Raw genomic sequence first — 11,000 nt, forward strand, 5'->3', positions numbered from 1 at the left:
AAAAACATGCCAGGGTGACATTTTCAGGCTGATAATGGGATGCTAGATCAAGCTCTATGAAGTTGTTCAATTGAATGTACACCAGTTTGCAGTGTCTGCTTAAATGGGCTGATCTTGTCGCTGCCTCTCGTGGTACTTGGCCCTGCCTAGCGCCAGTCCTCTTGCAAAGTGTATCCAGTTTTGCGTCCCCCGGCAATTTGCATTGCGGTAGGTCAAACTGCACTCATTAGAGAGTCTCCAACTTCAGAGAACTTTCACTGCACGCGTCTGGTGAGTAACATATCATTGTCTTTTGATTGTCATCACATTTATGCATTGACTACTTGTTAAACAAAAGTAGGCTACATGTTGGTAGTTCATTGGGAGATACCACATTATTTTCTTATTGCCATAAAATCATAGATTCTTATTTCTGTTAAATAAAAACCTAAACAGTTGTGTTCTCATACAGGACTATTCTGAACAAATTATCTTTCTTTCTTTTTTTTTCATGTTTATGAAAGTGATAAAGTATTTGTTTTCACTCTTTCTTCCAGATTCTAGTTTGTGTCTTAGTGCTTCTGTCCTGGCTGGGGAGCTCTCAGACGGCAATATGAGGCTGACATTTGGGATATTCCCCAAGGATGGACTCAGTATGTCCCTCTCCGGAGTCACCATTGCTCTCTGTACCCTCACCCTGCTTCTAGTGGCTCTCAGGGGCCGCAAGCGAGAGGGCGCGGGACACCCCAAAGGCACCCTGCCACCGGGGCCGACTCCCTGGCCCCTGGTGGGTAACCTGTTCCAGATGGGCGACCAGATCCACCTGTCACTGACGCAGCTCCGGCTGCAGTATGGAGACGTCTTCCAGATGCGTATGGGCTCCCTTGTGGTGGTGGTGCTTAGCGGCTATGCCACCATTAGGCAGGCGCTGGTTCGGCAGGGCGAGGCTTTCGCTGGACGTCCTGACCTCTTCACCTTCTCTGCCGTGGCCAATGGCACCAGCATGACCTTCAGTGAGAAGTATGGCCCCGCCTGGGTGCTCCACAAGAAGCTCTGCAAGAACGCCCTACACACCTTCTCGCAGGCAGAGCCGCGGGGTCCCGACACCACCTGTCTGTTAGAGGAGCACGTGTGTGCTGAGGCAGCTGGGATGGTGGAGGCCATTTGGGAGCGATCAGAGGCGAGCGAGGGGCTAGGTCTGGACCCTGTGGTCCCGCTGGTTATGTCGGTGGCCAATGTGGTGTGTGCTCTGTGTTTCGGGAAGAGGTATGACTACAATGACAAGGAGTTCCTCACTATTGTGCACATCAACAACGAGGTGTTGCGGATCTTCGCTGCAGGCAACATGGCCGACTTCTTCCCTGTGTTCCGCTACCTACCGAGCCCGTCCCTGCGGAAGATGGTCCAGCACATCAGGAGAATGAACAGCTTCATGGAACACAACATCGAGGAGCACCTGGAGACCTTTGACAAGGTTTGAGCCACACCTGAGTCATGCAAATTAGAGCATGCCACAGAAAACGTTTTCTAAAGTTTTTTTGTGGAAAATTTCAAATGAGTCTTTTTTGGGACAAGTCCACGTAGTCCCTCCCTGTTTCAGTTTTCTTCTGTTTGGTGTTTACTGAACAGACCCTGAAAGCAGACGGTATGCTAATATTGCAATGTATGATAAGATATCCAACTGACATTCAACCGTTCTACTGTTACAGCTTGAGGCAGAGGTAAGATATGTTGATAGATGTGTTATTAAAACTATTGCCTGGAGGCGTATATTCTATAATGTGTATTCACTGAAACAGAAAGTTGACGGTAATGTCTATTTTCATATGACATTTAAGCTGAATTTGGTAGATAAGTAAACTGTTAGAAAGATATGATCTGTGCAATCAGCTTCTGGTACAGAGGCACAGAAAACCAGCCAGCCATTTCAGTGCTAGAGGGATAGACAGAGAGAGAAGGAATAATGCAGGGGGATAAGAAAGGAAGAGATGGGATAGAGGGAGGGAGATATAGCATAAGCAGAGGTAGATTAGGTAGAAAGGAAAGTTCCTTTTTGGAAAGCATGTTTTTGCTTGTGATTTTAGGTTACATATAACAGATTGTATATGACAGCAAGGAATACATTGAACAGGCAGTTATTTGAAATATTGAAATAGTTGAGCTACAATATAAGAGACCTATACTCTAGGTAGGAGGACAGGCCAGACCAGGCTTATATATATCGGGTGAGGCTAAAGTGAACCTTTGTTCTTGCGCAGGGGCTAAAATGCTCGCACGCACTCTTTAATGAGGAATTATCAATCTGGTAGAAGACACATGCTCACATGTTTTCTAGAAGATGCTGTCATTTACTGTCAGTTTCACTCTCACAATTTGTTGGTACATTTGATTGGCGGGTTGTGTATTAGGGTTTTGTGAATTTGAAAGGATTACATTTAATTAGAAATCAGTATATGGAATATGACACAGATATAACCTGGAGTGGCTAGGTTAGGACTCCCCCCTGCACATGTATAGGCTTCCTTAGAGAGACATAACATATAAGCCTTATTATTAGACATTATAAAGGCTCATACAGTACCAGCCAAAAGTTTGGACACACCTACTCATTCAAGGGTTTTTCTTCATTTTTACTATTTTCTACATTGCAGAATAATAGCAAAGACATAAAAACTACGAAATAACACATATGGAATCATGTAGTAACCAAAAAAGTGTTAAACAAATCAAAATATATTTTCTATTCTTCAAAGTAGTCACCCTTTGCCTTACATTTTACATTTACATTTTAGTCATTTAGCAGACGCTCTTATCCAGAGCGACTTACAGTAGTGAATGCATACATTTCATACAATTTCATACATTTTTTTCCTGTGCTGGCCCCCCGTGGGAATCGAACCCACAACCCTGGTGTTGCAAACACCATGCTCTACCAACTGAGCTACAGGGAAGGCGTTGATGACAGCTTTGCACATTCTTCTGGTTTTCTCAACCAGCTTCATGAGGTAGTCAGCTGGAATGCATTTAAATTAACAGGTGTGCCTTGTTAAAAGTTCATTTGCGTAATTTCTTTCCTTCTTAATGCGTTTGAGCCAATCAGTTGTGTTGAGACAAGGTAGGGGTGGTATACAGAAGATAGCTGTCACGTCCTGACCAGTAAAAGGGGTTATTTGTTATTGTAGTTTGGTCAGTGCGTGTCAGGGGGTGTTTGTTTTGTGTGGTTCGGGGTTTTTGGTTTATGTTCTACATTTTCTATTTATATGTGTTTATCTAGCTTTTCTATTTCTATGTTGGGGTTTTGGTAGGACCTCCAATTAGAGACAGCTGGTTGTCGTGGCCTCTAATTGGAGGCCATATTTAGTTGGGGTTTGTTTCACTTGAGTTTTGTGGGTGATTGTTTCCTGTATAGTCTGTGCACCTTACGGGACTGTTTTTGTCGTTTGTTTTATTTAAGGGTGTTTTCTTTAATAAATAAGAAGATGATCACTATACCCGCTGCATTTTGGTCCACTCCTTACGACGACCGTGACAATAGCCCTATTTGGTAAAAGACCAAGTCCTTATTATGGCAAGAATAGCTCAAATAAGTAAAGAGAAACGATAGTCCATCACTACTTTAAGACATGAAGGTCAGTCAATTCGGAAAATGTCAAGAACTTTGATACTTTCTTCAAGTGCAGTCGCAAAAACCATCAAGAGCTATATTGAAACTTGCTCTCCTGAGGTCCGCCACAGGAAAGGAAGATCCAGAGTTGCAGACAATAAGTTCATTAGAGTTACCAGCCTCAGAAATTGCAGCCCAAATAAATGCTTCACAGAGTTCAAGTAACAGACATATCTCAACATCAACTGTTCAGAGAAGACTGCGTGAATCAGGCCTTCATGGTAAAATTGCTGCAAAGAAACCACTACTAAAGGACACCAATAATAAGAAGAGACTTGCTTGGGCCAAGAAACATGAGCAATGGACATTAGACCCGGAGGAAATCTGTTCTTTGGTCTGATGAGTCCAAATTTGAGATATTTGGTTCCAACCGGCTTTGTGAGACGCAGAGTAGGTGAACAGATGATGTGTGGTTCCCACCGTGAAGCATGGAGGAGGAGGTGTGATGGTGTGGGGGTGCTTTGCTGGTGACACTGTCTGTGATTTATTTAGAATTCAAGGCACACTTAACCAGCATGGCTACCACAGAATTCTACAGTGATACGCCATCCCATCTGGTTTGCGCTTAGTGGGACTATCAATTGTTTTTAACAAGACAATGAACCAACACACCTCCAGGCTGTGTAAAGGCTATTTCACCAAGAAGGAGAGCGATGGAGTGCTGCATCAGATGACCTGGCCTCCACAATTGAGATGGTTTGGGATGAGTTGGACCCCAGAGTGAAGAAAAAGCAGCCAACAAGTGCTCAGCATGTGGGAACTTCAAGACTGTTGGAAAAGCATTCCAGGTGAAGCTAGTTGAGAGAATGCCAAGAGTGTGCAAAGCTGTCATCAAAACAAAGGGTGGTCAATTTGAAGAATATAAAATATAAAATCTATTTTGATTTGTTCAACACTTTTTTGGTTACTATATGATTCCATAAGTTTTATTTCATAGTTTTGATGTCTTCACTACTGTTCTACAATGTAGAAAATAGTAAGCATAAAGAAAAACCATTGAATGAGTAGGTGTGTCCAAACTTTTGACTGGTACTGTACATGCTTTTAACCTTTCTGGCGCAGGCATTCCGCTAGCGACCCACCTCGACAACATCCGGTGTAATTGCAGAGCGCCAAATTCAAAATACAGAAATAGTCATAATAAACATTCATAAAAAATACAAGTGTTATACATCGGCTTAAAGATTAACTTTTGTTAATCCAGCCGCTTTGTCAGATTTCAAAAGGCATTACGGTGAAAGCATACCATGCAATGCGATTATCTGAGGACCGCTTACAAAAGCATACAAACATTTTACAACCAAGTAAAGGAATTACAAAAGTCAGAAATAGCGATAATATTAATCACTTACCTTTGAAAATCTTCATATGGTTGCAGTCACAAGAGTCCCAGCTACACAATAAATGTTTGTTTTGTTTGATAAAGTCCCTCTTTATATCCCAAAAACTCTGTTATGTTGTAGTGTTTTGTTCAGTAATCCACTGGCTCAAAGGCGGTCAAAACATGCAGACGAATACATCCTAATAGTACCGGTAAAGTTCGTCGAAACATGTCAAAAGATGTTTATAATAAATCCTCTAGTTGTCAATTGTCTAAATAATCGATAATATTTAAACCGGACAATAGCGTATTCAATAGAAAGGAAAAACAACGAAGGGCGCACACTCGGTCACGCGCACAAACCAGCACTGCATGATTCTACAGTTCACTGACAGAAAGGTCCCATGTGGCTTAGTTGGTAGAACATGGTGTTTGCAACGCCAGGGTTGTGGGTTCGATTCCCACGGGGGACCAGTATGAAAAAAAAAAATGTATGAAATGTGAATTCCTACTGTATGTCGCTCTGGATAAGAGCGTCTGCTAAATGACTAAAATGTAAAAAATGTCTCATTTTTCAGAAAACAAACCTGAAACAATGTCTAAAGACTGTTGACATCTAGTGGAAGCCATAGGAACTGCAATATGGGTCCTAACCCATTAGATACTCTATAGGCATTCAATTGAAAATACCCACATAAAAGAAATCCCACTTCCTGGATGGATTTTCCTCAGGTTTTTGCCTGCCATATCAGTTTTGTTATACTCACAGACATTACTTTAACAGTTTTGGAAACGTTAGAGTGTTTTATATCCAACTCTACCAATTATATGCATATCCTAGCTTCTGGGCCTGAGTGACAGGCAGTTTACTTTGGGCACGCTTCTCATCCAGACGTCGAAATACTGCCCCCAAGCCATAAGACGTTTTAATAAGTTTTAAAGCATTACAGCATTAAACTGTCATGTTCAAAACATATTGGTGCAACAGTAGCTGAAATGGGGAAAGGTCTGTTCATAATAAAGCATTGCTCTGCCTTCTTAACAAGACTATCAACAAGACAGGTCCAACGGGCTCAAGTTTTGTTGCACCTGGACTACTGTTCAGTCATGTGGTCAGGTGCCACAAAGAGGGACTTGGGAAAATTACAATTGGCTCACCACAGGGCATCACGGCTGGCCCTTAAAAGTACACGGGCAGCTAACATGAATTATATATATGTCAATCTCTCATGGCTCAAAGTGGAGGAGAGATTGACTTCATCACTACTTGTTTTTGTAAGAAGTGTTGACGAGCTGAATGCACTGAGCTGTCTGTTAAAACTACTAGCACACAGCTCGGACACCCATGCATAACACACAAGACATGGCACCAGAGGTCTGATGTACTGTTTGATGTACTGTTTTATCTTTTGTTTTATATGCAATGAAATTGTCTTAATGTGTTTGAACCACAGGAAAAGTAGCTGCTGCCTTGGCAGCAGATAATGGGGATCCCTAATAAATACAAGTACAAATACAGCTGCAGGTATTAAGTAGAGTGTAAAGTACAGTGTTAACTAAAGCTGTGATGATGTGTGTGTTTCCAGGACTGTATACGTGACATCACAGATGCTCTGATTGCGCTCTGTGAAGAGCGGCAAGAGGATGAAGACACTGCAGTGCTGTCCAACTCCCAGATCATACACACTGTCATCGACATCTTCGGCGCAGGTGAGAGAGATGGGACAGAGAAGTTTGGCAACACATGATTTGAAGCTCTGCTTATAAACAGCATATTAACACTAGGCTATTACACAGTACGTTAATTCTTTACGAGAAGTTTATAAACAGACCTTGGTATTATGGCGATTTCAGGGCTGTGGCTGTAGTATGTTTGCTGAGACTCAATTTCCAAATCCAGATGCATTTTTCTTCTGGAGGATCACCAATCCCAGCAGTGATGGGTTGAACAATACGTTTGAACAGACCAACTCTAGGGCAACTTCATTAAGTTGGCGTTCATAGCATAGATACCACGGTGATAACGACGATTGTAACTAACGTTACATATTCATTTTTTTTTTACATTACAGGATTCGATACCATCATAGCTGGTTTACAGTGGAGCCTCTTATTCCTCATCAAGTTTCCTGACATCCAGGTCAAAATACACCAGGAGATTGGTACTGTACATCCTCTGTGTAGTAATAATTCTTCCTGTATGACTGAACAGTACTTTTCCTATAGAAAACTGTAATACTGTACAGTCTGCCCTTGTAGCTCTAAATAGACTTCTTGTCTTCTTATACTTAGTCTCTTTGTACGCCTGCTTGTGTGTCTGCTTTACTTGTTAAGAATAATCACTTTGTTTTATAAAAATAGGTGAGAGTTCAGGAGTTTTATGAATGAAAGTACTTCCTGTGTTGTCAAACAGCACATCCTAATGAGCAGAGTCTCCTACAGTACCAGCCAGTTTGATAGGCCGTCTGTGCAGATCCACACAATGATCTAATCTTTGAGCGACACGTCCCCCCCACCCCCCCATTCCGTCCTCAATGGCTAGAGACCATTGCTCGCCATGGTAACACGCAAAAGGTCATGAATACGCCAACGCCGGAGCTATTTTTGAAGTGGGCTGAGAAAATTGGTACAGTCTGTTCAGTAAGCACGATTCATTCACAGAGACAGAGAGAGAGAAAAAAGAGAGAGATTTTGGATACTTGGACAGTCTACTCTGACAGGAACAAAGGGGATCACACGCAGGGGTATTGCACCATACGAGAATCACGCCACGTAAATCATCTCCTTACTTGCGAATGGAAATGTAAGACAAGATGCCAATAATTCAACCGTCTTTCTTTCTTCCTTGGTCTCACTTTTTCTGATTGCCTCTGTAATGTCTCTGATCCTTTTCTCTTTATTTTCACTTTCAGGTACATTATTTTGTTGTCACTTTCTTCACCGAGGTATTTTGATTGTGACTGTATGTTTTTGCCTTTCTCTGATTCAGACGACCACATTGGCCCAGCCAGACTACCTCGGTTTGAAGACAAGCCCAAGATGCCTTTTACTGAGGCCTTCTTATACGAGGTGTTCCGTCACACATCCTATGTCCCCTTCACCATACCACACTGGTGAGGCTCTGATAACAGTCACAGTAACAATTTGCAATATTTACATCTGCATGGTGCCTGTCTGTTAGCATGTTCAGGTCAAAGCGTTATCTCTGAGAAAGTTGATATTTACATAGTCTTTTTTCCCCGTGCTTTTCTTCCCTTAAGCACCACACAAAACATCACACTCAATGGATACTTCATTCCAAAGGACACCTGTGTCTTCATCAATCAGTATCAGGTTAATCATGACATGTGAGTGTTATCTGTATGTGTTTTAAAGCACACATCTCAATTTATGTTACATTTTAGTCCTTTGTGCAGAGTTGGGGAAGTTACTCTGAAAGTAAAGCTGGCCAAGTTACCAATTACTTCAGAATGGAAGAGGTTAAGCTACAGTAAAGCAACCCTTAAGAAACATATAGTTTACTTAACTGAAGTTACTTTGGAAAAGTAGTTCACTATATCCAAACTACTTCGTGAAGAATTATCATATCTAAATCTGAAATGTCATTGACTACAAATTGCAAGAACAGATCACTCTGAAGTCAGATTTTATCTGATTTTAGATGTTAACAGAATGTGTAATTTAGCCTATTAAACAAAAATATATATATTTTAATTGAGAATTTAACAGGTCTGATGCCGAAAAAGAAAGAACATTCTTGCCTAATTCACTTAAAAAAATATATATATATTTTTGAGTAGTGTGTAGTTCCAATAGTTATAGTTACACCACTACATGGTAAACAAGTAATTAACTACTGAAAAGACTACCTAGATTTGAATTGAGTTCAACTACCACCAAGCTACTGCAAAATGTAGTCAAATTACTTGTTGAACTACATGTAGTTCACTACTCCCCAACACTGAGGAGGTGACATTAAATTTTGGAAATGTCAGCTCTCTCACAATCTATTTGAATGTGTTTGAGTGTTCAACTGATCTTGGTCATGTTCACTAGGCACCAACCAGCAGGGAGGGACTAAAGTGAGGGACTGACTATCTGGACTCTGCTAATTTTTGTTTCCAAGTTACGAAACGTTTCCCTTTGTGTGCTCTAATGAACACAACCCTGTTGTGGTTGTGAATGGTTGGCTGTCATTTTCTTCATTTGTAGAGATCTGTGGGGTGACCCAGATGTGTTCCGCCCCGAGCGCTTCCTGGGTAAAGAGGGACTGCTCAACAAAGACCTGACAGAGAAGGTCATGATCTTCGGGATGGGGAAAAGGCGTTGCCTGGGCGATGGGTTCGCCCGGTTGGAGATGTTTGTATTCCTGACAACACTCCTCCACCGGCTGTGTATCGAGAATGTTCCGGGACAGGAGCTGGACCTCAGTACCAACTTTGGGCTCACCATGAAACCCCGCCCCTACAGGATCAGTGTCTCGTCACGCCTCTAGATCCGTCCTGTCCGTTAAGCTATACGGCACCAACTACAATAAGGCCACAACTGGCTTGACTGGGCAACACCTTGCCCACATCATCATAACGCACAGAAACCATGGAAACTCAGACACCAAAACATATTTACTATACAGACTGAACACAACATCTTTACCTGGCAGTGGCGTCATTACCACTGTAAACACAAACGCAGTTCCTAGCTGTGAAGAGTCAAGACAGAGTTAAGCCGGTACAAAGTGTGCAATAGTATTAAGTAGCCATAACCAAGGATTTGTTCAGATACATTTCCTCGTTGGTCATCAAATGGATTGATATTTCCCTAGAAGCTGTTAAGATTTTAGTTGAAGTATGTTATATCCTATTGTAGATATTTAAGATACATATAGAATAGGTTTAACTTGAGCATTTTTATGATATCTCAATATGCATGTAATGTTAGAATATCTATGCCTATTTGAAAACAGTATTTGTACAGGGCCATTCCCAGTATTATTTCAACTATTAGGGACAGTGATTGATCCTTCCACCTTCATCAAGTGAAACATAATTACAAATGTATTTTATTAAAATCCTCATCTGTAGTTATTAATTCAACTAAATGCTTAGGGAGGGAGAGAGGAAGTGTTGTTTTATATAAGTGATCAGAGCCTTGGGCACTATGCAGCATTCACTCAGGGTTCATTACTACTCAACGCATTCTTCCACCCCCTTCTCTTCATCTGTAACTCTGGGGTTTAAGATCTCTTTCTCACTTTCTCTCTCCTTTCCCCTTCCTACTGTAAGTAGTTGCCAGCATTTAAACATGCTCTCCCCTCTCTCCAACAGACTAGATTAGACACAGTTTTTGGATTCTACCAGACTTCTTCCAGAGGTTAAGATGAAAGATGAGACACGTCTGTAAAATTCAAATTTTGATGCTGTGATGTTCTATTTTATGAGATAAAACTAGCACTGAAAAGCCATGACTATAAGTGTTTGAATGAGATATGTTTCTTACATTATCTACACTTGATTGCCAGTATATGTTCAAAGAAGAATTCCACAGATGTCACAGCAGTGAAGCCATTTGAGAGACATGTCTTTATTCAGACTACAATACACCCCTTTTTGAAATCCAATATCAATTATGCCTGTTAACACGTGTCTTGTGAAAATTACATTTTTTCATTTGTTAGTCTTTTTTGTCTTAATTTAGCATCTGAAAGTGCGACTGAGAATAAAAACTGATGAAAGTTTGTGTATGTGGTTATTCTTTGTTTGTTTCTGGTCACAATCACTGGCATTCTCTCCAGAATGAAAGGTACAATCCTTAATTCGTGTTTCAGCCAAACGGCAGCCCTACCCACTTGGTTTGGTACAAAGCTGTGGGATGGAACTGGAGATATGTGGCCACTTTCAAATTCATAGATTGAGATTAAAAAAAAATAAAAAATTTAAACACATTTCTAAGCTATACACTGTTTACAAAGACTGATTCTTGAAGAATGTAATTTGCCTCAAAAGTTTAGCATAACTGCCTAAACCCAACTGAAACCAA

General features: G+C 41.1%; 1 protein-coding gene across 1 annotated transcript; it reads left to right on the forward strand.

Moving 5' to 3' along the window:
• The first annotated feature begins 541 nt into the window (after window positions 1-541).
• LOC115164804 (cytochrome P450 1A1-like) lies at window positions 542-10,698 on the forward strand. The gene is made up of 6 exons (XM_029717619.1): window positions 542-1,453; window positions 6,551-6,674; window positions 7,037-7,126; window positions 7,954-8,077; window positions 8,225-8,311; window positions 9,177-10,698. The coding sequence occupies exons 1-6, from the start codon at window positions 593-595 to the stop codon at window positions 9,457-9,459; spliced, it is 1,569 nt and encodes a 522-aa protein (XP_029573479.1). The 5' UTR covers window positions 542-592; the 3' UTR covers window positions 9,460-10,698.
• The last annotated feature ends 302 nt before the right edge of the window (window positions 10,699-11,000 follow it).

This window comes from Salmo trutta, chromosome 27 (genome assembly GCF_901001165.1).
Source record: "Salmo trutta chromosome 27, fSalTru1.1, whole genome shotgun sequence".
Classification (NCBI taxonomy): domain Eukaryota; kingdom Metazoa; phylum Chordata; class Actinopteri; order Salmoniformes; family Salmonidae; genus Salmo; species Salmo trutta.